General features: G+C 44.7%; 1 protein-coding gene across 7 annotated transcripts in view; it reads left to right on the top strand.

Moving 5' to 3' along the window:
• Nucleotides 1–27,051, top strand: part of LOC311100272 (erbin-like) — a 126,642-nt gene that overhangs the window by 82,021 nt on the left and 17,570 nt on the right. For 5 of the 7 annotated variants that reach the window (XM_084141122.1, XM_084141118.1, XM_084141119.1 and 2 more), the window contains 14 exons: nucleotides 2,820–2,883; nucleotides 3,081–3,155; nucleotides 4,761–4,905; nucleotides 6,071–6,143; nucleotides 10,076–10,205; nucleotides 10,400–10,515; nucleotides 12,576–12,645; nucleotides 18,098–18,197; nucleotides 22,170–22,291; nucleotides 23,285–23,458; nucleotides 24,079–24,252; nucleotides 24,343–24,475; nucleotides 24,746–24,929; nucleotides 25,280–26,828. In XM_084141122.1, coding sequence (XP_083997248.1) covers nucleotides 2,820–2,883; nucleotides 3,081–3,155; nucleotides 4,761–4,905; nucleotides 6,071–6,143; nucleotides 10,076–10,205; nucleotides 10,400–10,515; nucleotides 12,576–12,645; nucleotides 18,098–18,197; nucleotides 22,170–22,291; nucleotides 23,285–23,458; nucleotides 24,079–24,252; nucleotides 24,343–24,475; nucleotides 24,746–24,929; nucleotides 25,280–26,828 — 3,109 coding nt within the window. The remainder of the gene's footprint in view (nucleotides 1–2,819; nucleotides 2,884–3,080; nucleotides 3,156–4,760; nucleotides 4,906–6,070; nucleotides 6,144–10,075; nucleotides 10,206–10,399; nucleotides 10,516–12,575; nucleotides 12,646–18,097; nucleotides 18,198–22,169; nucleotides 22,292–23,284; nucleotides 23,459–24,078; nucleotides 24,253–24,342; nucleotides 24,476–24,745; nucleotides 24,930–25,279; nucleotides 26,829–27,051) is intronic. The other 2 variants (XM_084141120.1, XM_084141121.1) reach the window with 2 other exon arrangements.

Genomic DNA, 27,051 nt, shown 5'->3' with positions numbered 1-27,051 from the left:
GAGGTAAGCCTGTGCGTGAGCCTGCTATAACAGGGCCCATGTGTGATGTAAAGCAGTCTTTTAAGAAACCAGACTACAGGGACACTAGGTGAAAGTTTGTACACACACACACATACATGGATGAGCACGCAGAGAGCAGGCACATCATACTGTAATGGTGTGTGGGTCAGCTGTTTGTTTATCTGTACCTGCCCGCAATTGCTAATAACCCATCCGCAACCGCCCAACTATATGTGAAAATCTGTGGCCCGACCCTAACCTGCTAATATTGAAAATGTGCTGTAAGCTGCGGTCAGAGACTGCAGAATGATTTTTTGAAAGTTCTGTCATCTCTGCTTCAAAGACGTTTAGGGACTGGGAGAAATACAATACCTAAAAAAAAATGATTCTGTGCAAAATGTTCAAATAACATCGGTTTGACCAGTTGTAATGAAATAGAAAGCTGTGAAAACGACCCAACATGTTTCTGATAAGATTTCAGTTCAGCTTGGATGCATATTTTATGTGGTTGACATGCTATTAGCTTTTATGATGCTGATAAAGATAGCACCTCTACAGACGGTATATAACTGGACATTTGCATTCTCTTAAATGCTGGAAGAAATAAATCATATTTCTCTACACTTGTTCCAGAGTAAACATTTTGCCTACATTTGGTGTATGATTTTACTGCAAGTAATGCTTAATTCTGCAGGAGTAAATATTAAGGCTATGTGAGAGGTTATAGACCTACAGTCAATATCCCTTGAACTTTAAATTATATATATTTTCCTACAGATCTACACAACCTACTCCACATTTCCAAAGTGAAAGAACATTTTCCATAAATAAATTAAAATGAAATATCATAATTGGGTAAGTCTCCACCCCCCTGCGTTAATACTTGGTGGAAGCACCTTTGGCAGCCATTACAGATGGGAATAATTTGGAATAAGATTTTACCAACTTTGCACAACTTTCAGGGCAACATACACTGAGTATACAAAACATTAGGAACACCTTCCTAATATTGAGTTGCACCCCCTTTTGCCCTCAGAACAGTCTCAATTCGTTGGGGCATGGACTCTACAAGGTGTCGAAGGCGTTTCACATGGATGCTGGCCCATGTTGACTCCAATGCGTCCCACAGTTGTCAAGTTGGCTGGATGTCCTTTGGGTGGTGGACCATTCTTGATACACACGGGAAACTGTTGCGCGTGAAAAACCCAGCAGCTTTGCAGTTATTGACACACTCAAACCGGTGCGCCTGGCACCTGCTACCATACCCCGTTCAAAGGCACTTAAATCTTTTGTCTTGCCCATTCATCCTCTGAATGTCACACATACACAATCCATGTCTCAATTGGCTTAAAAATCATTATTTAACCTACACTGATTGAAGTAGAGTTAACAAGTGACATCAATAAGGCATCATAGCTTTCACCTGGATTCACCTGGTCAGTCTGTTATGGAAAGAGCAGGTGTTCCTAATGTTTTGTACACTACGTGTATATCTATTGTTTTTGTCAATGTTCTCAAGCTCATTATATTTGCTTGGAAATCATTGATGGACAGCAATATTAAAACCTGGTCTCAGATTTTGTAAAGCAGATTTAAGTCAGGACTGAGACTAGACCACTCAGGAACACTTAACACCTCTTGGAAAGCCATTCTGGTGTTTCTTTACCTGGACTTTGCTCCGTTCACATTTATTTTGATGCTAACATATTTATTTTGATCCCCACCCCTGCCAGTGACAAACATACCCATAACATGATGCTGCCACCATATTACTTGAAAATACTCAAGAATCAACAACATTGCATTCACTCCATGTTACTGGCCTCTATGACAAAGTGAAAAAGAAAGAAGCCTGTGTTAAAAAAATCCCCTCCAAATCATCCATTCTGTTTGCAACAAGGCTGTTAAGTAATACTGCAAGACAACACAGCAAATCAATTATATTTTTGGCCTAAATTAAAAACTACAGGGTTGGGTCAAATCCAATATAACACAACACAGAGTGAAACCCTCTTTATTGTGTTGGCAGCATCATGTTATGGGTGTGCTTGTCATCGGCAGGGACTGGGGAGTTTGTCAGGATCAAAAGTAATATGAAAGGAGCAAAGCCCAGGTAAAAGGTTTGAGGAAAACCCACTTCAGTCTTCTGAAAACCTAACCCTGGGATAGTTTTAATGCCAAAGACACACCAGAATGGCTTTCCAAGAGGTGTTGAGTGTTCCTGCATGGTCCTGTCTCAGTCCTGACTTAAATATGCTTGAAAGTCAGAGACAAGGTTTGAATATTGCTGGCCTTCAATGATTCCCAACCGAATGTAATGAGCTTGAGACATTTTGACAAAAACAATGTTATGTTGCCCTAAGAGTTGTGAAAAGTTGGTATAATCTTATTCCAAATGATTCAAAGCTCTAATGGCTGCCAGTGGTGTCTCCACCAAATATTACTCAGGGGGATGGAGATTTATCCAATTATGATATTTCAGTATTTTTTTGTTCTTAATTTGTAACTTTCTTTCACTTTGAAAATGTGGAGTATGTTTTGTAGGGGGTGTATACTTTCTATAGGCACTGAATGCATACACACGCACACACATAATAATCAACAATGACTAACTCGTCATACATTTTGTATTATGTGTGTTTTGTTAGATCTGTGTACGGAGATGGCTCAGAATTGTCTTTTGATTATATCAAAGTAACCCTGCAGAATGGCTTGGACATTTGGAAATGTGTCCTTTGATGCTGCTGTTGTGGTTGACTCGTTGTATTCCCAGATCCTTAGCTCAACATCAATCTCTTTCTCTCCCTCTCTCTCTGCAGAAGCATGCACAAGCTCACCCAGCTGGAGAGGTTGGACTTGGGGAGTAACGAGTTCACTGAAGTGGTGAGTGTCTGTCTCTGTCGTGCCCTCGGCTGAACCTCAGTACTCTAAAGTCAGTGGCTTCCTGAATTGTTGTAAATGAATTGAGCTCTCATTTCTCTCCATTTCTGTCCCTCTCTCTGTCTCTCTCTCTCTTTCTCTCTTCCCACTCTTTCTCTCCACTCTCTTTCTCTCTCTTGCCCCTCCCTCCCTACCCCCAGCCTGAGGTATTGGAGCAGCTCACTGGAATCAAAGAGCTGTGGATGGATGGAAACAGACTGACGTTCCTACCAGGGGTAAGATGATGAACCGCCATTCAACTCCCCACAGGCTTATTCTTCCTGTGCACTGCCTCGGCTTTCACACCGTCCTACCTACAGTATGGTGATGAAACATTCCCCAGAGACACAAACTGTGTGAAAACTCAAAACGGCTTTGTTCAAGCCAACATGGTAAGATATTATTAAAGACGTTTTGCTGCCTGTCCAACATCATAAGATTAATGTTGCAAATGACGAATCCACAGACCAATTAATCTGTTGGTTCAAAGTCGTGTGATTCAAACGATTGTGTTTTGTTGTGATTCGTCGTCGTCAGCCCATGTTGTGTTGCGTAATGCCTCTCGCTCATGGAAATGGCCAGCTTGTTTGGTAAATAGGTCATAATTAATACATTAGTGCGCCGCAAGCATTTCGACAGCACCACCACCAACCCCGTAATCACATGCTGTTCCTCTGTTAGGATTAGGATTACTGACTACTGCCTGGCCTCACTGTAGAACATTATTAAAGAATGCCTCAAACCATGCCTAGGAACGGTGCGATGTACACTGCATTTCACTGCGCTAGTGTTTGTTATAATGAAATTGAAATTACTGTTTAATTATGAAACGAAATGCTCCTCAAAACAATGCAGCCAAGGGGCCTCCCGAGTGGCGCAGCGGTCTAAGGCACTGCAGTGCTTGAGACGTCACTACAGATCCGGGTTCGATCCCGGGCTGTGTTGCAGCCGGCCGCGACCGGGAGACCCATGAGGCGACGCACAATTGGCCCAGCTTCGTCCGGGTTAGGGGAGGGTCTAGCCAGCCGGGGATGTCCTTGTCCCATCGCGCTCTACCGACTCCTGTGGCAAGCCGGGCGCATGCACACTGACACGGTCGCCAGTTGTACAGTATTTCCTCCGACACATTGGTGCGGCTGACTTCCGGGTTAAGCGAGCAGTGTGTCAAGAAGCAGTGCGGCTTGGCAGGGTCGTGTTTCGGATGGACAAGACTGTATCTACCAATTTGGATATCACAATAATAAAAAATAAAGAAAACAACGCAGCCAGACCATTCTTTCTCCTTTCCTTTTGTCTTTCCTTCTTTCCCGTGTTCAGGCTCATGTTAGGTTCTACTTTTGTGGATCTGTTTGTGTTTGTGTGTACACGTTTGACTATACTTGTGAGTACCAGAAGTCCTCATTTTTTCATAACAAACACTATTTTAGGGTTAGAGGTTAGGGAAAACAATATTTGCTCCCCAAAAAGTCCTCACAAGTATTGTAAGACATAGCTGTGTGTGTGTACACTCACTGTGGTGTGTGTGTGGGTATGAGGTGGTGAATGGTGATGAAGTACAGTGAGCCCCTGAAACCTCCCCTCAGCCTGTACTGGAACATTGATTTGTTTAATCAATGTGGAGGGAAGGGTTAGTGTGTCACACACAAATGTACAAAGACACTGAGATTGCAAGCTTTCAGGTTCCTGTGTTCAGATTGGTCAGGCCAGGGGTATTCCTGTGACTGTTTTAATTCTGAGTTAATTCTGAGTTCAATTAACACCGTCAGCCCCGCCCCCTCGCCGCAATCCTCTCTGTTACTCTTTTCAATGTGCGTGCCCTCACGCATGTGTGTGTTCTCCAGAGGCTGGGCACTCTGAAGCAGCTGACCTACCTGGACGTGTCCAAGAACAACCTGGAGATGGTGGATGAGCAGATCTGTGGCTGTGAGAGCCTGCAGGACCTGCTGCTGTCTAACAATGCCCTCACACAGCTGCCAGGATCCATAGGTGAGTGGCTACACACACACACACACACACACACACACACACACACACACACACAGACTGGCACATATATACACACATACCGACAAAGACAGGGCTCCCGAGTGGCGCAGCAGTCTAAGGTACTGCATCTCAGTGCTTGAGGCGTCACTACAGACCCCCTGGTTCGATTCCAGGCTGTATCACAACCGGCTGTGATTGGGAGTCCCATAGGGCGGCGCACAATTGGCCCAGCGTCGTCCGGGTTTGGCCGGTGTAGGCCGTCATTGTAAATAAGAATTTGTTCTTAACTGACTTGCCTAGTTAAATAAAGGTTAAATAAAATAAAAAAAGACAGATAGACCGCCACGAATACACAAACACCCACACATAGTGCCCATCTCTTTACCACATGATAAAGGCAGTATGACATAGCTCAGTGACCTCAAGCCAAGCCATTGTTGATGTGTGTCTAATGAACATGGTTGGTTGTTGGAGGTGAAGCGGAATATTGGCTTTAATTGAATCTCATTCTGGAATGAATGACTCGCCTAGATGCATATTGAAGAAGTGGACTTCCAGAAGCATGATGCTTTACCAAAGCTGTTTTCTGTTCCATCCCCCATTTTATATTTATATGGTATGAATATCTAAATATCTGATAACATTTTACGGGGATATGTGTTCATGGCAGCCCTCTTGGAATTGTATGTCTAAGCATTCAGCTGTTCGTAAAACCAGTCATAGTATTGTTGTTGGTATTAATTATTAATCTGTTGCATTACTGGAATGGATGCTCCTCTTTTTGTGATCCAGCTGAGATTCAGAATCAATTTCTGTGTGCACTGTAGTGGTGTGTTACCTAATGTGCTATTTATCTTTATTTCTCTCGTCCTACCCCTCTCTCTCTCTCTCTCTCTCTCTCTCTCTCTCTCTCTCTCTCTCTCTCTCTCTCTCTCTCTCTCTCTCTCTCTCTCTCTCTCTCTCTCTCTCCCCCACTCTCTCTCTCTCTCTCTCTCTCTCTCTCTCTCTCCCCCCCACTCTCTCGCTCTCTACCCCTCTCTCTCTCTACCCCACTCTCTCTTTCTACCCCACTCTCTCACCCCCACCCCCCCCCCCCCTTTCTCTTTCTCCCTCTTCCTCCTTCCTCCCCTCCCTCCCTCTTCCTCCTTCCCTCCCTCCCTCTCAGGCTCCCTGAAGAAACTAACCGCCCTGAAAGTGGATGAGAACCAGCTCATGTATCTGCCCGACTCTGTCGGGGGGTGAGTGCTACTCAGTACTACTACAGCCATCGTTTTAAAACAACCAGACCCATCCTGATTGGTTTGCATTGATCCTCATCTAATCATATCACAGAACGCTGCAGTACAGTACACCAATATAGGGCTAGGTTTGATTAATTGACCTAAGCCCCTTGTCCCATTGACCTCATTCTACACGTGCCAGATATGAGACGATTCATGGTCGCCGGTGGATTGTAGGGGTTGAGGCGTTAGTCCCAATGATTTAGGTGAGTGAACTAAGCCTGGCTGCCCTATTGTGGATGGGTATGATTGTAGTCCTGACCCCAGGAACCTCTTAATTCCGTATTGACTGATTAAAGCCTCCGTTTAATTCTGCTTCGCCAATATTCAACTACGACAGGTGAGGCCAGCTGTTGGCGGTTGACTGCTGTTTCCGGGTGACACGGAGGTCAATACAGGCTGGGACTTGACCAAGTTTAGACTTGACCTCTGTAGAAGAAAAGGAAAAGCCACACACTCTAATAGCGCCAATGCAATCATTTATCAACGCAAGACTTGAACTCTGACTATAGACGTGATCATCCATATGGAGCGACAAAGACATTACATTTTAATCCATCAACATAGTATGTGTGGTAGCCAACTAGCATTTAAAGAACTACAGTGATGAATTGGCAACTAGGTTTATACATTTGATATGTTTTATTAAAAAAACTTCTGGGCAGGATTATAAATATGTGATTGCAAGGGGAACCGTGGTTTAATTCCAGACCAGGATTGTAAAGCATACTGATTAAATGTATTTAATTTTGTATTTTGTTAATTTGTTTTACATTTTGATTTGTGTTCTACGTCCTACACTCTTGTTGGTCCCTGGTCTTGACTTCTAAGCATACTGATTTAAATGCATTTAATCTTGTATTTCATTCAATTTGCTTTATCTTGATTTGTGTTCGACGGCCTACACACTTGTTTGTCCCTGGTCTTGACTTCTGAGCAGTGGAATCTGATCTTTACTCGGTTGCTATAGAGAATATGGAGAATGATAGAGGAGAACAACTTGTGTTCTAGTACTATCAGCTATTATTATCCCACAGCCTTTGGTGACTGGCCAGCAAGCAGGAAGTCCATCTCACTTTGCCTTTAGACATTTTTCATCCCAGAGAAATCCCCAGCTGCATATGAGCCTTTTCTCCTAGCTTCTCTGTTTTCAATGGAACTTTATTGTCAGTTTTTCTGGGAAATTGAGATTTGTCGTCTGCCTTTTCCCAACCCATGCATGCATGCACGCACATGCGTACACACACACAAACATACTGAGAGGCACAGGGTCAACTGCAGCAGGATGCGTACTCAGAGCATGCACCGACCAGCTGGCAAGTGTCTGCGCTGACATTTTCAACCTCTCCCTGGCCCAGTCTGAAATACGTACATGTTTCAAGCAGACCACCATAGTTCTACAGCTCAGTGTTCAACACCATAGTGCCCTCCAAGATCATCACTAAGCTCAGGACCCTGGGGCTCAACACCTACCTCAGCAACTGGATCCTGGACTTCCTGATGGACCGCCCCCAGGTGGTTAGGGTAGGCAACAACACTTCCACCATGCTTACCCTCAACACGGGGGGCTGCTCAGGGGTGCATGTTTAGTCCACTCCTGTACTCCCTGTTCACCCAACACCATTATTAAGTTTGCTGACGACGTGCCGGTAGTAGGCCTGATCACCGACAACGATGATGCAGCCTGTAGGGAGGAGGTTAGTGACCTGGCAGTGTAGTGCCAGGACAACAGCATTTCCCTCTAAGTCAGCAAGACAAAGGAACTGATCGTGGACTACAGGAAACTGAGGGTCGAGCATGCCCTCATCGACATTGACGGGGCTGTAGTGGAGCGAGTTGAGCGTTTCAAGTTTCTCAGTGTCCACATCACTAAGGAATGAACATGGTCCACACACACCAACACAGTCGTGAAGAAGACACGACAACGCCTCTTCCCACTCAGGAGGCTGAAAAGGTTTTTGGCCCTCAGATCCAAGTTCTACAGCTGCACCATTGGCTGCATCACCGCTTGGGATGGTAACTGCTTGGCATCTGACCGCAAGGTGCTACAGAGGGTAGTGCGCACGGCCCAGTACATCACTGGGGCCGAGCTCCCTGCCATCCAGGACCTCTATGCTGCTGCTACTGTTTGTCCTGTTGCCTAGTCACTGTACCCCTAGCTATATGTACATATCTACCTCAATTACCTCGTACACATCGACTCAGTACTGGTACCCCGTGTATATAGCCACGTATCTTTACTCATTGTGTATTTATTCCTGGTGTTATTTTTGTAGTATTTTTCTATTTCTATCTTCTCTCTGCATTGTTGGGAAGGGCCCGTAAGTAAGCATTTCACTGTTAGTCTACACCTGTTGTTTAAGAAGCATGTGACAAATACAATTAATTGATTGCCTGTGCCCAGGGTTCCAAATTAACGTTTTTCATTGGTAGCACTGGTGCTCCCAAAATGTTAAAGTTAGTAGCATCACATGAAATTTAGGAGCCCCAGAATGTTTTGATTTTATTGATTGAGATAGTCTATATTGAGCCTGTATGAATTCTAGCTACTTTTGAAGCACATGTTGTGCCCTAGAGACGAATATGTAACACTGTAAATACTTTAGTTTATTATAAAAGCTAAAGTGTGGATACGAATACCTGTCATTGAAATTACAAAGTAATTTGTGGAATATTAGGTTTCGACATTGTGTAAAAGCGCTATTGTCCTATTGAGATGCATTACATTGAAAATTGTACACGGTCTCTTTAAAAACGTCCGGTTTGTGATGAAGACATGCAAGAGATCTGTCATTCATGCTTTGCTATGATCATTCATTTCCAGAAGAAGCTATCCCTTTTCCTTTCTTTCTGTGCCCCCAGATGTTTGGATATACTGGTGAAGTTACCAGGTTCTCCTTTAGGGCACTTGGAAACAATGGTACAGCGAAGCCTTATCATTACAACAATTATTATCTGGGAGATGTTTTTTTGGGTCCTCTGTGCTCCCAAAATAAAACTGCTGGTCGAACAGCATATTTGGTCGCATATGCTTAACCTAATGTAACTCAGGCTTAACCTAACATAACAGGCGTAAAAGAACCCCCAGAAACTAGATCCCCCTACATACTGGTCTTGACGAGAAGGGAAAAAAAACTATTGGGGGGGGTTCTCTTCTGCACTGTTTAACCAATCCAGTAAATGTGGAGGAGGAGTTAAGATGGAGTGTCGCCTTGTTAACGTCCAAAAGCGGAAGTCGCGTCACATGCTATCTTTCCATTTCCCCTCAAGAACCGGAACATCCGGTTGATTGATGGGACTCAGCAGAGGCTACTCTGGCTCAAATCCTGCTTAAATTCCACGTGAACCATCTATGCGCAGGCGCAGTATGTATTTTCATATTAATGCTGGAATAAAAACGCCAGATCTATTCAGAGTATGCTAGCTTGCATATTCCTGAGCAAAACAGAATAATGAGAACCAGATACAGTATTGAAGAGTTTCGGATATAGAATAACCTCTTCTCCAGCGAGTCTTCTAGTCACAGAATAATCATTCACTCTTTTTTCATGAATAATATGCCGTATAGTGCAGTCCTAGATAGTTATGGCAGCTGACAGTTAAGACAGAAGTAGGGCTTATGTTAGTCAGAGGTAGGCCATTTGACAGGGGCCAAAGATTCTAAGGACTGTTGGCTAGTTCGAGCAAAATACCTTTTTAGGACTTCCCTCACTATGGTATAAAACTGTCTCACGTCCCTCGCGATAAATCGCCTCTAGAATCAATTAATCAACCAAATGAAATGCCCTCCCCACACTAAACACCTTTTTTTTCTCTTTTCCTCCTTTTCTGCCTGTCCTCCTCCTTTCCCTCTGTTTCTTCTTCCTCCTCCTCTTGTTCTTCCTCTGTAGGCTGGCAGCCCTGGATGAGCTGGACTGTAGTTTTAACGAGATTGAGGCTCTGCCATCCTCCATCGGACAGTGTGTCAGCATACGCACCTTCGCCGCTGACCACAACTTCCTCACACAGCTGCCCCCAGAGGTGAGCATTGGGCTCACACAGTGTGTTTGCGAGTGTTGGTGTTTGTGTGTCGGTGTGTGTCTGTGTTATTATGTGCCCGCTGTGCTGTGTGCTTATGTACAAAATATCAATTGTGTGTCCGCGTACATCAACTTATCGTGTCCGGCCCCAGCTGTGTGCTGATGTCCTATCCCTCCTATCCCCACATCACTCAGATGGGCAGCTGGAAGAGTGCCACTGTGCTGTTCCTGCACTCCAACAAGCTGGAGTCTCTGCCCGAGGAGATGGGAGACATGACCAAGCTCAAGGTCATCAACCTAAGTGACAACAAGTGAGTCTAGCCTTCCTGTCTCTACTCCTCAGCCCGGTGGCAGTCCAGTCAGATTGTCAATGCAATCTGGAAAGCAGCCAGGCAGGCAGGCAGGGGACCAGAGGTGATGGGTCTCTTTTATTTTTATTTACAAAATCTGTCATTCTTCATACACAGTCTTATCCAGGTTTGGCGCAACTCTCCCATGTCGCATCCCCCGTACTCATGTTTTGCCCCCCCCCCCCCCATCTCACCCCGCTACACTCCTTATCCCAGCTAAGACAGGGGAACAATAATCACATAACACAGGGGTTACAAATGAGTATACGGTAGGCGTTGTTGAAAATGTGACTACAGTGGCAGCGCAAATTAATCTGTAGTACATTTACATTTACGTCATTTAGCAGACGCTCTTATCCAGAGCGACTTACAAATAGGTGCATTCACCTTATAGCCAGTGGGATAACCACTTTACAATGTAATTTTATTTTATTTATTTTTTTGGGGGGGGGGTGGTTGGAGTAAAGGGGGGGGATGTGGGGGGGTAGAAGGATTACTTTATCCTATCCCAGGTATTCCTTAAAGAGGTGGGGTTTCAAATGTCTCCGGAAGGTGGTGAGTGACTCGTACTAGTGGCATAGAGGTAACACATTTGTCAGAGTTGAATGAAGAGTCACAGATGCTGCAGGAGAGGCTACGCATACGTTCTCTCTCTGCAAGGGAGGTGTGACACATTTCCACACACACAGTATTTACTTTACTTAGTCTAGTTCACATGCAGCTGAAACTGGGATGTTTATGAATAAAACAAATGGTTGAACAACCATAAGCGGTACCCTGGCAAAAGCCCAAACTACATAGCATCACGTTAACCCAATCTTTCATCTGTGGAACATTAAGACACAATGCATTACGGCAACTTTTGTATTGTTGTGAACATCACTCAAATCAATTTGATCGCTAACTTTTCCCATTGTTTCTGGTGTTCTCAGAGGGTTTAATTGGAGCGCTCGAACAGTCGACACTAGTTTAACACAGTAGTTAAAATAGCAGCAGTCTACCAGCTGCTCCCTTTATTGTGCAAAGCCACTCTACCGTTGCCACATGGTGCCTTGTAAAACATGTCCTTCCAGCTTATTGGAACCAGCGCTGGCAGCAGAGCAATCTCCCTCTGCTGTGCCTGCCACCAAAGTGGATTATATAAGGTGCTGAAAACACACACATGGGCTGTGTGTGAACAATGGGGAAAAATAATCAGAATGCATTCCCCAACTTTGCGGACAAACACACTTACACACACTCCCTGAGACCCTGGAAGTGAATCATTTGGTGCATAATGATACAGGCGTTAAAGCCTCGGACCAGGAAGATAACATTTGGACCAGGAAGATTGAGTGGGTTGATTTCAGATGCTCACAAAACCCCTATTCCTTCCTGATGGTGGTTATTTCCAGGTGTTTTTCCAGGCAAGGCCACAGACACTCTAGCCGCTCCGGTCCTCTCACTGCCAGCAGCTCTAAATAGATTTGACCATGACTCAGCAGTAACCCTGCAGCCTGCTGTAAATTAGTTCCCATCCTCCAGTTTTTACAGAGCGAAAGAGACCTATTACCCCGGGACCACTCATTTGTCATTACCACTTTGGCCTTGGAGACACATTGACACAGCACCTGTTTCCTACCTGTTCAAGATCAAGCTTTATTTATACAGCACATTTCTGACATGAAATGCAACACAATGTGCTTCACAAGAAAAAACGAATAAAAACAATGAACATTTTTACTACACAACAAACATAAGAGGATAGTTTATCTGATTCTCTGTGCACTTTAGAAAGTTATCCTGTAGATGTTAGATCAATGGCACTCAAAGATTTGGGCCATTATTTATATTGGACAGCAGTGTGTTAAAGTGTGGTTAAAGTTATTATGCATGCATAAACATGGTCATGTCTCATATTACACCCTATTCTCTAAATAGTGCTTTTGGTTGTTAGTTGTTATCTGTCCCATATCTTTCTCAGGTGGATAATGTGCAGGGTGACTTTAACTGTAATACTTTCTCTGTGTTTGTGTCTCCAGGTTGAAGAACCTTCCCTACAGTTTCACCAAGCTCAACCAGATGACTGCTATGTGGCTGTCTGAGAACCAGGTGTGTACACAGCCTCTTGGCTTTCACTTCCACCATGGGGCTTTCAGTACTTTATACTGTATTCCATGTAGGCTTATTTCTTTACTCGTAGGGAAATCTCTGTTAATTGTTTGGAGCATCAACGTGCTTGTTGTACGACCCTCTTGTTTCAAAAGCCTCCCTGCAGTATCATGAGAATGCGATGAGTGGGAGGGAGATCTGTAATTGAATGTCTGACGCACACACACACGAGTGGTCTCTGTGCTGCACTCAAACGTGTGAGAGGCAGTGCACTTCCATGTCTCTCTACTTCTCAAACGGCGTAATAAATAATGCCAAACCCCTACAGTAACTCCAGATACCATGCCATGGCATATTTAGTCTCTTGTGATTATTTAGGCCCAACAATCAGCCAGTGCTGACGGAGGCATTGATAGCGTTACCCACTGTTACCTCACACACGATGGTGGTCATTGTGGAAAGCATGGGGATTGGTGGTAATTTTCTGGGGCAAGAAAACGAGCGACCAAGTGTAGTGGTGCAACCCGCAGCTCCTGACAGCCAGCCATGGACTAATCCCATTGGATAGAGTACAACCTGCCAAAACTCAGATTAAACGCAATAAAACACTTCCATGGCATCTAATCCTACAGACACACCATATGGCACAGGGGGCCTTTCTCTAAAGCTGAAAACTAAAAGCCACTGATCACTTGCTGTGTTGAGAAGATTTGACCAGAGCGGGAGAGAGCGAGAGGCTCTCTCTAAAACAAAAAAGCATGTTTTGATTGAATATAGGTGGATGGACACATGTTATTCCAGCAACCCGCTTTTTCAGAGCACCCCTAAAGAATAATACATGTTGTAATTGTAGCCCTGTGCCCAGAGCAGGAGTGCTAATTTAGGATCAGTTTTGCCTTCCAGATCACAATGAATAAGACTGGAGGGATAGGATCCTAGATCAGCAAACTCAGTTCTTTCCCAGTGGGTTCTGATTAGGAGTGTGTGGCAATGTGATCAGGGGCTAACTCCTGCCAGCTGGGTTCTTTATTGATTGTTATCTAATGTAGTTTGAGAGCCAAACATGCGCACGCACACACACACACACACACACACACACACTACAGAGTGTTTAATGATCAACCCAGATGTCTCTGGTTGAGGGCAGACAGGTGGAGGAATGCAACCTGGTAAATAAATGTACAGTGCATTCGGAAAATATTCAATCCCCTTCCCTTTTTCCACATTTTGTTACGTTACAGCCTTATTCTAAAATTGATGTTATTTTTTTCCTCATCAATGTACCCCATAATGACGAAGCAAAAACCGTTTTTTAAATTGTTTTGCAAATGTATACAAAATAAAAAAACGGAAACATCACATTTACATAAGTATTCACACCCTTTGCTGAGAGACTCGAAATTGAGCGCAGGTGCATCCTGTTTCCATTGATCATTCTTGAAATGTTTCTACAACTTGATTGGAGTCCACCTGTGGTAAATTCAATTGATTAGACATGATTTTGAAAGACACATACCTGTCTATATAAGGTCCCACATTTGACAGTGCATGTCAGAGCAAAAACCAAGCCATGAGGTGAAAGGAATTGTCCGTAGAGCTCCGAGACAGGATTGTGTCGAGGCACAGATCTGAGGAAGGGTACCAAAAAATGTCTGCAGCATTGAAGGTCCCCAAGAACACAGTGGCCTCCATCATTCTTAAATGGAAGAAGTTTGGAACCACCAAGACTCTTCCTAGAGCTGGCCGACCAGCCAAACTGAGCAATCGGGGGAGAAGGGCCTTGGTCAGGGAGGTGACCAAGAACCCGATGGTCACTCTGACAGAGCTCCAGAGATCCTCTGTGGAGATGGGAGAACCTTCCAGAAGGACAACCATCTCTGCAGCACTCCACCAATTGGGTATTTATGGTAGAGTGGCCAGATGGAAGCCACTCCTCAGTAAAAGGCACAACAGTTTGGAGTTTGCCAAAAGGCACCTAAAGGACTCTCAAACCATGAGAAACAAGATTCTCTAGTCTGATGAAACCAAGATTGAACTCTTTGGCCTGAATGCCAAGCGTCACGTCTGGAGGAAACCTGGCACCATCCCTACGGTGAAGCATGGTGGTGGCAGCATCATGCTGTGGGGATGGTTTTCAGCAGCAGGGACTGGGGGGACTAATCAGGATCGAGGGAAAAGATGAACAGAGCAAAGTACAGAGAGATCCTTGATGAAAACCTGCTCTAGAGCGCTCAGGACTTCAGCCTGGGGCGAAGGTTCACCTTCCAACAGGACAATGACCCTAAGCGCACAGCCAAGACAGCGCAGAGTGGCATCGGGACAAGTCTCTGAATGTCCTTGAGTGGTCCAGCCAGAGCCGGACTTGAACCCAATCGAACATCTCTGGAGAGACCTGAAAATAGCTGTGCAGCGATGCTCCCCATCCAACCTGACAGGGTTTTAGAGAAGAATGGGAGAAATTCCCCAAATACAGGTGTGCCAAGCTTGTAGTGTCATACCCAAGAAGACTCTAGGCTGTAATCGCTGCCAAAAGTGCTTAAACAAAGTACTGAGTAAAGGGTCTGAAAACGTATGTAAATGTGATATTTCAGTTTACATTTTTTAGTTTTTTAGTTTAAAATTCAAAAAAACTGTTTTTGATTTGTCATTATGGGTTATTGTGTGTAGATTGATGAGAGAGAGATTTTTTAAAATCAATTTTAGAATATGGCTGTAACGTAACAAAATGTGGAAAAAGTCAAGGGGTCTGAATACTTGTTGAATGCACTGTATTCATCGTCAGACCTGAAGGGATTTCCTCCTCTTGCCTAGGGCTGGGCGAAATGGCCTCAAACGTATGGCCAAAATTATATATATATATATATATATATATATATATATATATATATATGTTTTCTCTAAAAACACTGTGAAATTGTGAAATTATACCTTGGCTAAAGATAAGCCTTCCACAACCATAGGACCCACTAATAATGTAATTATTTTATCAAAATAGTTTAACCTGCTTTTTTGAAATAATCACTGATCTGACTTTCAAGTCTGTCTATGACAATAACCTTTTGGTTAAACATTCAACCAGAACAATGCGTAATGCACTTTCACTTCTTGTAACAGGCATTATAGAACATGAACACAGGTCTCATTAACAATATCTCAAGCACAAGCCCACATGCTAGTTGGTAGCCAGCTAATATTTATAGGAAGTTTAGCCAACTTGGATTGATTTGTTAGCTAACAAGGCAGAACAGTTGAATTATGAACTCACCCCTCTGTCCGTCTCCAACCGTTTGAACAGCATGCTAGCCTGTCCACTTTGTTCAGAAGTTGAAATCAAGTGGCCTACCTTATTTCTCAGAATGAGAACGAGTTGCCATTTCCTTATATAATTGTGTTTTATGCTTATTGCACATTTATAAAACAAATACATCTAGTATAACAGTCTTTGGCTAAAATGTAGCGGTACCAACTGAGCATGAATTTTCCAGAATCAATGTTCATTGATACTCCCGTTTTAGTAGTCTGCTCTGCGTGCAATTTGTGCAGTTGAGACATAAGTGGTATCGTTAGAAAGGTGAACTTCTCCTTTATGTTCATATGACCGATTCTGTTGGACCAAACCTCAAATGCAAATAGCGAGTTGAAACCGCTTGTCAGAGGAAGAAGGGATCTCTCATCTTTGTTGTGCAAGTGGCAGGGGGAGGGGCTTGGTGTGTTTGCGTGTGAAAACCGAGGAAGAGGCGAAGCGAGAGGTTTCACTCTCACTAGAATAAGGCCAATGTGTTTCTGAATTATTTAGACAATGATTTCAAGGCTATAGCCTACAAAGAAATACATTGTGAAGCATTTGCGAGTGAGACACAATAGGCTGGTAGGGACATAAAGGGCTCAGCATTTAAATAACATTTTGTTGTATTCAATCATTATAGTCTATACAGTTTGCATATAGGCTGTGACTTACTTAGAATTAAATACAAATTAAACGAAAAATTACTAATTAGTGCCTTTGAATTCATTTTTAGAAACACGAGTTTGGCCAGTCTGTAGCTTCAGGCTCATGCGATGGTGCCTGGAGAGCAGACCAGCAGCGGAGAATATCCTCTCCATGCTTGTAGAGCCATTGGGGATGCTAAACACCCCTTTGGCCACTCTTGCCAGGCAGGGCAGAGATGCAGAGTTGTTTTATTTTTATTTTTCTATAGGTAGGCCTAAAGGTTTTTTGTCAAAATAACCCAATCAAAATGAAAAGCTCCTTGAACGTGGGAATATGCCAGGCCTATTGGGTCAAAATCAATTATGGCCTGTTGTATAGATAATAGAACAAAAATGAACTAAACAGTTAAGAGATCAGATTTTTTGTTTTTAAATACTTTGCTTCAATGGCACACTTAGTTATCTTCCCACCTTGTTCCTTTCTTTTAGCATGTAGTAAGTATACATCATGCTTTCGGGATGCGTGTCTTTTCAGATTCCACAATGATTCTTTAGTTGTTGACACTACATCACCGCACTCTCTCTCTTGCTCCTCATCCTTGATTTAGCACCTGTGTGTTTTATCAGTTTCTTTATGAAAATATTTAGTGAACTCCATGACAGTAGCTAAAGCAAGGGGTTATAGCAGCACACAAGTAGACTACAAATGCATGCTGGGGCGGGCATGCCCCGAGCTTGTGAAGTGAGCGCTATTGGAGCGGGTGAGAAGGCCGACACTCCAGCCTTTGGGAATCTCGCTCTGCGCTCCAGTCAAATTGAGCATGCTCCGCTCCAGCTCCGCTCACATACTCTGGCGGAGACAAGAGCATCTCGTCATTATATACAGATCTTTGGTGTAAATGGGAAGGTGCACACAGCACAGAAGGAGCGAAGGAGACAAGACCAAAAAGACAACATGAGAACAAGCAGACATAAAGGCTCATAAAAACAAAAAAATAACTTGGTTCTTGCGATACAGGCATTTGGAATATCGCGCAAAAACATACATTTGAATTCATTTCATATATCGCCCAGCCCTACTCCTGTCACACCAGCCGTCCTCCAAAGAAATACAGCTCTGATCATCTACTAATGTTACTGTCCAAAGCCTTTAGTAGGTTTGGAAACCAAATTAAATTTATGATTTCCACCAGTGAATGTTTGTCACCGCCTATTTCTAAAATGTCTCTTCTTAAAATGTGATTTGAAACCTAATCTTAACCACACTGCTAACATTATGCCTAACCTAAATTATGATTTAGCCTATGTTTTATTTGTGGCTATGGTAACTAGTGACAACACCCAGTGAATACATATCCATGAAAGATTCCTATGTCTGTCCTCTCCCTTGCTTATTTGACCAACTATTACTTTGTCAGGAAGATGCAATTTCTTGTCGTTTTCATAAGCCATAAGGATATTCAACATTTACTATTACACCACTGTCTTATATTGTCTCTTTCTTTCTCCCCTCCCTCCACAGTCGAAGCCACTCATCCCTCTGCAGAAGGAGGAGGATCCAGAGACCCACAAGACGGTTCTCACCAACTATATGTTCCCCCAGCAGACCAGGACAGAGGACTGTGAGTACTAGACAACCTAAGGCCTACTATCTGTGAGCTAGGCTCTGTTCACTTTTACAATACATCCTACACTAGACAACCTAGACCAGGGGGAATTTTATCTCGTGAAAATACTGTAAATATGCTACAGGTGAGATGTAACTTTCTGATTTAAAAACCTACCAACGAAGGAAATATTTTTCTCCATTGATTAATTGAAATACCAACATCAAGCCCCACAATACATTGAATAATGAAACCAAGATACACAAGTATTATAATCAAACAGAAGGTTGGATTGAAATCAATATATTATTATACTGTGTAGGGCAGCCCAACCCCCAAAGTGACTCTTTACACTCTATTGAAAAGGTGTTATTATCTTCTCAGGAATTCAGCCTTCTCTGTGTTGCTCTTGCCATCCTCCATTGTCTCACACCTCTGGGTAGCAGAGGGTTTTGGTGTGATGACATCCTGCAGGTCTGATATCTGATTGGAGGTTAACTCAACAGTAATGCTATTGGTCAACAACTCCGATTTTGAATCCAAGGAATTTATAAAGCGGTCTTGGATTCATTGTCACTTTCTCTTTGTTCCTGACCTGCTGTAGTGAGATACTCTCTCTTCTCTTTCTTTCTTTAGAGATGCGCTCTAAAGCCAGCCAGCCAAACTAACAGCCTTACGCCTGCTACGAGGCGTCCGCATGGTCCTAAAGCCTACCCATTGTTAAACTGCATAAATGTTCCTTTTGGAAATAATACTAGTATTTCTGATTTTTTTATTTTTTTACAAATATACAGCTCTGGAAAAAATTAGAGACCACTGCACATTTTTTTAAAATCAGCATCTCTACATGTATGACAGCCATTCCAGTGTCTGTTGAATTCCAACACAGACACACCTCATTCTACTGAATTAGGTACTGATCAGGTGATCACCTGAACCAAATCTTATTTAACAAGGAAAAGTATAAAAACCACTGCTGTGGTCATCACTATCCTCTTGCAATAGGACCAGCTGGATGGCAAAAACAGTGCGACTAGTACCTCAAAAGTAATATTAGTCAAAAAAGAACCATTGACCATGCCAAAAGCGTTGAAAAGGAACATTTTGAGTGAGGAAAGGAAGGGTTAAATTCTGGCTTTACTGGCAGAGGGACACAGTGAGCGTCAAGTTGCTTCCATCCTTAAAATTTAAAAGACGGCAGTTCATAAGAACAAGGTCAAGCAACAGACAACAAAGCTACAGACCGGCAGAGGGCAAAAACGACTCTCTACTGACCGGGATGACCGCCAACTCATTCGAATGTCACTCAACAACCGTAGGATGGCAAACGGCAGCTGGGGTGAAGTGCACCGCGAGGACGGTTCGAAACAGGCTCCTAGGGGCAGGGCTGAAGTCGTGCAAAGCTAGAAAAAAGCCCTTCATCAATGAGAAGCAAAGAAGAGCCAGGCTGAGGTTTGCAAAAGACCATAAGGATTGGACCGTAGAGGACTGGAGTAAGGTCATCTTCTCTGACGAGTCCAATTTTCAGCTTTGCCCAACACCTGGTCGTCTAATGGTTAGATGGAGACCTGGAGAGGCCTACAAGCCACAGTGTCTCGCACCCACTGTGAAATTTGGTGGAGGATCGGTGATGATCTGGGGGTGCTTCAGCAAGGCTGGAATCGGGCAGATTTGTCTTTGTGAAGGACGCATGAATCAAGCCATGTACAAGGTTGTCCTGGAAGAAACCTTGCTTCCTTTTGCTCTGACATTGTTCCCCAAATCAGAGGATTGGTTTTTCCAGCAGGACAATGCGCCATGCCACACAGCCAGGTCAATCAAGGATGGAGGACCACCAGATCAAGACCCTGTCATGGCCAGCCCAATCTCCAGACCTGAACCCCATTGAAAACTTCTGGAATGTGATCAAGAGGAAGATGGATGGTCACAAGCCATCAAACAAAGCCGAGCTGCTTGAATTTTTTCACCAGGAGTGGCATAAAGTCACCCAACATCAATGTGAAAGACTGGTGGAGAGCATGCCAAGACGCATGAAAGTTGTGATTGAAAATCACGGTTATTCCACCAAATATTGATTTCTGAACTCTTCCTAAGTTAAAACATTAGTATTGTGTTGTTTAAAAATGAACATGAACTTATTTTCTTTGCATTATTTGAGGTCTGACAACACTGCATCTTTTTTGTTATATTGACCAGTTGTCATTTTCTGCAAATACATGCTCTAAATTACAATATTTTTATTTGGATTTGGGAGAAATGTTGTCAGTAGTTTATAGAATAAACAAGAATGTTAATTTTACCCAAACACATACCTATAAATAGTAAAACCAGAGAAACTTATAATGTTGCAGTGTCTCTTTAATTTTTTCCAGAGCTGTATGTGTGTGCGTGTGTGTGTGTGTGTATGTATGTATGTATATATGTATATATATATATAAACACACACACAGTACCAGTCAAAGGTTTGGACACACCTACTCATTCCAGGGTTTTTCTTTATTTTTTACTATTTTCTACATTGTAGAATAATAGTAAAGACATCAAAACTATGAAATAACACATATGGAATCATATAGTAGAATCAAAGTGTTAAACAAATCTAAATATATTTTATATTTGAGATTCTTCAAATAGCCACCCTTTGCCTTGATGACAGCTTTGCACACTCTTGGCATTCTCTCAACCAGCTTCACCTGGAATGCTTTTCCAACAGTCTTGAAGGAGTTCCCACGTATGCTGAGCACTTGTTGGCTGATTTTCCTTCACTCTGCGGTCGACTCATCCCAAACCATCTCAATTGGGTTGAGGTCGGGGGATTGTGGAGGCCAGGTCATCTGATGCAGCACTCTATCACTCTCCTTCTTGGTAAAATAGCCCTTACACAGCCTGGAGGTGTGTTGGGTCATTGTCCTGTTGAAAAACAAATGATATTCCCACTAAGCGCAAACCAGATGGGATGGTATATCGCTGCAGAATGCTGTGGTAGCCATGCTGGTTAAGTGTGCCTTGAATTCTAAATAAATCACAGACAGTGTCACCAGCAAAGCACCCCCACACCATAACACCTCCCCCTTGATGCTTTATGGTGGGAAATACACATGCGGAGATCATCCGTTCAACCACACCGCGTCTCACAAAGACACGGCGGTTGGAACCAAAAATCTCCAATTTGGACTACAGACCAAAGGACAAATTTCCACCGGTCTAATGTTCATTGCTCATGTTTCTTGGCCCAAGCAAGTCTCTTCGTCTTATTGGTGTCCTTTAGTAGTGGTTTCTTTGCAGCAATTTGACCATGAAGGCCTGATTCACACAGTCTCCTCTGAACAGTTGATGTTGAGATGTGTCTGTTACTTAAATCAGTGTTCAGGAGAGCAACAGGTGCTAGCCCTTGGAGGGGAAATAGTGAATCTGTTATCAGTGCGCTGCTTTTGCGTTCCAATTTGTTTTTGTTGCACCCACCAGATCTACTCAGTCCCTTAATTGGAATGTCTGTGCTTTGAACATTTTTGGTCTGAAACAAGCTCCCATTGTTTGCCGGGACAGAGGGAAATCTCCAAAATTGAAACTAAAAAGATTCTGGAGGGAGAGAGACTAAAACGTCTTAACCTGTTTCCTAGCTAAACAACTTTTGTACTTCTCTGACGTGGAATCTTGGCGTCGAACGCAGCCCAGGCTTAGAGAAAACTGTTCCGGAAAACATGACTGGGCTAAGCTGTCAAAAACAAACAGAATTCCCACCGGTTTCTTCATCACTATTAATTTACCTCGCGCACACACGTTTTGGGATATCAAGTGGTATTAATCCCTCAAACATACATTTAAGGCCCCATACTCTAGGCAGGGGAGAATATTTTAATTAGTGGTACATAATAACTGCTAAGGTTTCATATTTTATTCAATTATTTTATCTCTAGATGTATGTTTAACAAATGTCATTGGAATTCTGCGTAAAGGTTGACGTGTGGTGGTGTTTGTCCTCTTCAGACATCCCCAGCTCTGACAGCGAGAGCTTTAACCCCTCTCTGTGGGAGGAGCAGAGGAAGCAGCGGGCCCAGGTGGCCTTCGAGTGTGACGAGGACAAGGATGAGAGGGAGACGCCTCCGCGGGTCAGTACTCCACGCGCATGCATAGACACAAACCAACACACACACAAGCACACACCCTTGTGTACGCACACAGCCAAGACAAACAAACTCTCTTAACTTGCTGTGTTATAGATTGTAGCTAGTGCGGATGACAAACTGAGGGTGACACTATGCAAATGCAAGCTAATGAAAGTAGATGAAAAATTATGTCCATTTGGCACGCGTCGAAAACGAGGGTCAAATAATGCTGCCCTGTACTCGCATTGCTTTTGCACATTACACAGTTCTCATTAATAAGTTGTTAATGCTGTTAAAACACTGGAGCAAGGGTTTCAAATGGGCTTTCTGGTACAAAAGCAAGCTTTTTTCAATCTCCTCATGTTATAATGGAAAATCTAGATTTGTGTCCCAAATGGCACCCTATTCCCTATATAGTGCACTAATAGGACTCTGGTCAAAAGTATTGCACTACATAGGTAATAGGGTGCTATTTGGGATGTAACCTATATCTGTTAGTCATCTTGTGCGTCAAGCTACAACTGCATTACCCATAAAAGATTGGCCTTTCCCTTTTTCCCTTGTATTTAAGAGAGATGTGTGTGTGCCTGCACCTGAGTTTCTATGGAATTCCCATTTAGTTAATCTGATGTCTACTGTCTCACTGTGAAATGGAAGCTGACTGAAGCTCATGGTGAGGAGGTTCTGAATAATTTCCTTCCCATCAATTGTGCCGTCTCACACAGTCTCCCACTGGCACAATATGGCCGCCTGACTGCAGTGTCTCTCCAGCAGACTGGGAGGGCTGGCCTGCCGGGAAGAGGCACACCACCTCTCAAACTGTCAGTCTGACAAAGGAGCGGTGGTGTCACCTCCGCTTGGCAGGCAAACCCAACTCCCCCTCCCTACCCAACTCCCGCTCCCCACCCCCTAGTTGAGGGACCCACTGTGATCACTGGTTTTGATGTACATGTCACTCTCTCCGCTATGTGCATGTGTGCGTGTGTGTGTCTCCAGGAGGGCAACCTGAAGCGCTACCCAACGCCGTACCCAGACGAGCTGAAGAACATGGTGAAGACGGCCCAGTCGGTCGCCCACAGGTTGAAGGAGGACGAGTCAGGCGACGAGTCAGGGAAGGATGCCAGGCCTAACGAGCGTAACCACGTGGGAGTGCAGGACGTGGGAGTCAAGGTTGGCCTCCATCTGAGCCCAGTTTTCTTTAAACACTGGCAGACATGCAAACTGCACATGCGCACACTCTATCTAGTCTAGTTTCTACTCCTCTTCTGCTTTCCGTAAATACAACAAACAACTTGTATACAGTTTATTGCAGGGATCATCAACTAGATTAAGCCGCGGGACGATTTTCTTCTTGAGGGGATAGTCAGGGGGCCGGAACATAATTACAAATAATTATATTATTTTTTGCTCAGAAAACTTGAGGGGCTAAATAAAATCACCCGCGGGCCAAATTTGGCTCACGGGCCTCCAGTTGGGGAACCCTGGTGTATTGTATTGGACGATTGCATGAGAGAAAATAAAGACTGCTCCACATGTCCACAAGTATTAGCAAATATTTTCATTTAAATTTATATGGTAAACATAATATATTGGAAATGAGTGAAATCACAAACAGCCGTAATAAACCTGAGATCAACAGTAATTCACTGTTATGTTTTCCAATACTTACTTGCCACTTATTTAGAAGTTAAATAGGTAACAAATAACATAACAACAACCTAATAATGACTATTTTGTAATAGAAACACGTCTCCTTTATATAACCTTCTGTTGGTTTGGGGTTTGACCAGGTGATTGAGGCTCCCTGTGCCAATGGCAAGCCAGTGGAGATGGAGCCCAAAGCGCCTGTCTGTGTCCAGGACTCCACGGCACCCCTGGAGACCTCTGAATCCTACACCTCCCAGAAGACCTCTCTCCGAACCTCCGACAACACCAGGAACATGAAACATGAGGATACCCTGGAGGTACGCTACTACAGAAGATGCTACACACCTCATTGGCCATACACATTTTGAAACTTTCACATTTATTTTGTGGATTTTTTTTGTGTCAAGTCTTTTTCTCTGCAGGACTCCGAGGAGCTTTCATCTGAGGAGGAGGAGATGAAGATGGCGGAGATGAGACCTCCTCTCATCGAGATCTCCATCAACCAGCCCAAAGTGGTGGCCCTAAGTAAGGACAAAAAAGGTACTGCACAGACAAGCGGCTCCTTGTAGGATTAACCACCACTAGATGTAGTACATGGCTAGAACGCTGGTACTTAACTCAAATTAGGATTTGTCCATATGTAACAAAGTGAAGTAGTTCTATGTAACTATTGACACGTTCATTACATAATGTGTATACTGTCCTCAGGGTACACAGCTTGGTAGTACACCCAGAAATCATCCCAAACCCTGTCAGAACTATGTGTATGAATGTGTACACTGACCGAGTTCTCCTCTCTTTGTCTGACAGATGACGGTAAAGACGCTGACTCGTTGTTGGACGAGACGGTGGCCAACAGCAATCAGAACAACAGCAACTGTTCGTCCCCGTCGCGCATGTCGGACTCAGTGTCTCTGACCACGGACAGCAGCCAGGACAACTCCCTGTGCACCCCCGAGAGAGAGGCCAAGATGCCCTTCCTACCCAAAAGCAGGTGGGTGCAGTCTGGTTCCTCTCAAGGTTTATTGAGGATGGAGTGTGATTTCCTTGCTATTAGGGATGTGATTTCTTTGAAAATAAAAGCTATAAACGTCCTAGTAAAAAAATCACTTGGGAGCAGAGAAGTATATTTTCCCCTTGCTTTGAAATGTTTGCTGAACTCAGAAAATACCTTTGTATGTGCTCATACTAGATGTAAATAAGCTGGTGGGATCTCCTAGTCATTGGGCGTGTGGGCCAGGGTTCCTGCTAAGCTGCCATGCTAGTCTGTTTGTTTCCTTATACTCTATATGGCACAACACTCGTCAACAACAACAAACCAATATGTTGTGCTTCCTGTTCCAGGCAAGCGGATGAAAACATGAACCAGCGGAAGGAGAGAACACCTCTCCTCCAGAACGGCAATGGCTCGGACACGTCCCTGCAGACCCTCCTGAAGACCCAGCAGGGCTACGCGTCCAAGCCCGAGAAGATGGTGGGTGACTATGACCTGTCCATGGAGGAGAGGCTGGCCTTCATTGAGAAGGGCATCAACAACGGTATGGGTGACGCCTACACCAAGTGGGACCAGATCAACATGAACGTGGCCAAGCTGCTGCCGCCGCAGCCGGACAATATGGTGGTCCAACCGGACGACCGCTCGAACGGCCCGAGCGCCAAAGAGGACTTTAACCACTTGCCTCCCCCGTATAACAATGACAACTCTACAGCGCCCATCACGGACCACTTGGAGAACGGCAACCAGCTGGGCGACCACTTCAATAACCGCTCCAGCGAGGGTCTGGCCGTGTCACCTGTGAGGGTGGACTCTGCCACGTCGGTGGTGCGGACGGCTTCAGCGGGCGTGACGGCCAGCAGCGACATGTCTCTGTCTCGCAGCACCGAGGAGCTGTCCCCGGAGAAACGATGCATCCCTCCTGTAGTGGTCAAGGCTCAGAGCATCACCAACATCGAGACGGGGGGGATGAAGCTGTACTCCTTGGACGCTGAGGGGGGCTCCTACGAGGGTGGCGTAGTGGGCAGGATGGCCGGAGCCGGACCGGGGGCCCAGGGCCAGAGCATCGTCCGCAGCAAATCAGCCTCCCTGCTCAACGACCAACCCTTCCAGGTCTACCCTGGCTCCTCAGCCTCCTCCTCCGACCTGCTCTCCAGCTCCTCCAAGCCCCCCGTCAGCACCGGCCGTTACCCAGTCCCCTCTGGCATGGCCATGGGCCCGCCACCCCAGTACAACGTCCAGTACACCAGCAGCACCATGCCTAAAGACGGCATGTGGACCCAGAGGACCCCTGTCCCCCTTGACCAGGGCTACCTTCCTCCGCCCCAGCATTCTCTGGCCAACACCAACTACTCCAACCGCAACCAGGCCCCTCCCTACCCCCTCCTGGCCCAGCAGAGAGGCCCGCCCACGGGGCCCACACCCGGTGACATGTGGGCTAAGGAGAGACACCTGCCCCCCGGTGGTCAGCCACGGAGCAGCACCCTTCAGAGGCAGAGCAGCAGCTCCTCCACGGCCTCCATGGGGGACCCCCGGCGCATGCAGGTGCCCGAGGGAGAGTACATGACGTACAGGGACATCCACACCCTGGGCCGGGGACCACTGGCCATGGCCCAGGCCATGCAGAGGCCTCTGTCGGCACGTACCTACAGCATTGACGGGCCCAGCGCCACCAGGCCCCACAGCGCCAGGCCACAGCCCCACGAGCTGCCCGAAAGGACCATGTCAGTCAGCGACTTCAACTACCAGCACGGCAGCCCCAGCAAGAGGCCCAACACCAGGGTGAAGTCTGAGCACTCGTTGCTGGATGGGCCAGGAGGACCGGGAGCAGGAGGAAGGGTACCGGTGGACTGGAGAGACCAGGTGATGCGCCACATCGAGGCCAAGAAGATGGAAAAGGTAGAGTATTTGATGAATATTTAAGGAGCAATCCATTTGATTGTACTTTTCATTCAATATGTTTGATAATAATCTTAATGGCCACTAAGAGAAATACAGTATTATTTAAAGGCATAGCTACGATAAGAGGTCAAACTTGGGTGATATGGACAAAAATCCATATCACGATAAATTGACTGAATTATCACAATAACGATAAAAAGTTCAAACCATTAAGTACATC

The sequence above is a fragment of the Coregonus lavaretus genome (assembly GCF_964263955.1).
Source record: "Coregonus lavaretus genome assembly, chromosome: 24".
Lineage (NCBI taxonomy): Eukaryota > Metazoa > Chordata > Actinopteri > Salmoniformes > Salmonidae > Coregonus > Coregonus lavaretus.
This window is presented reverse-complemented; position numbering and strand designations above follow the sequence as displayed.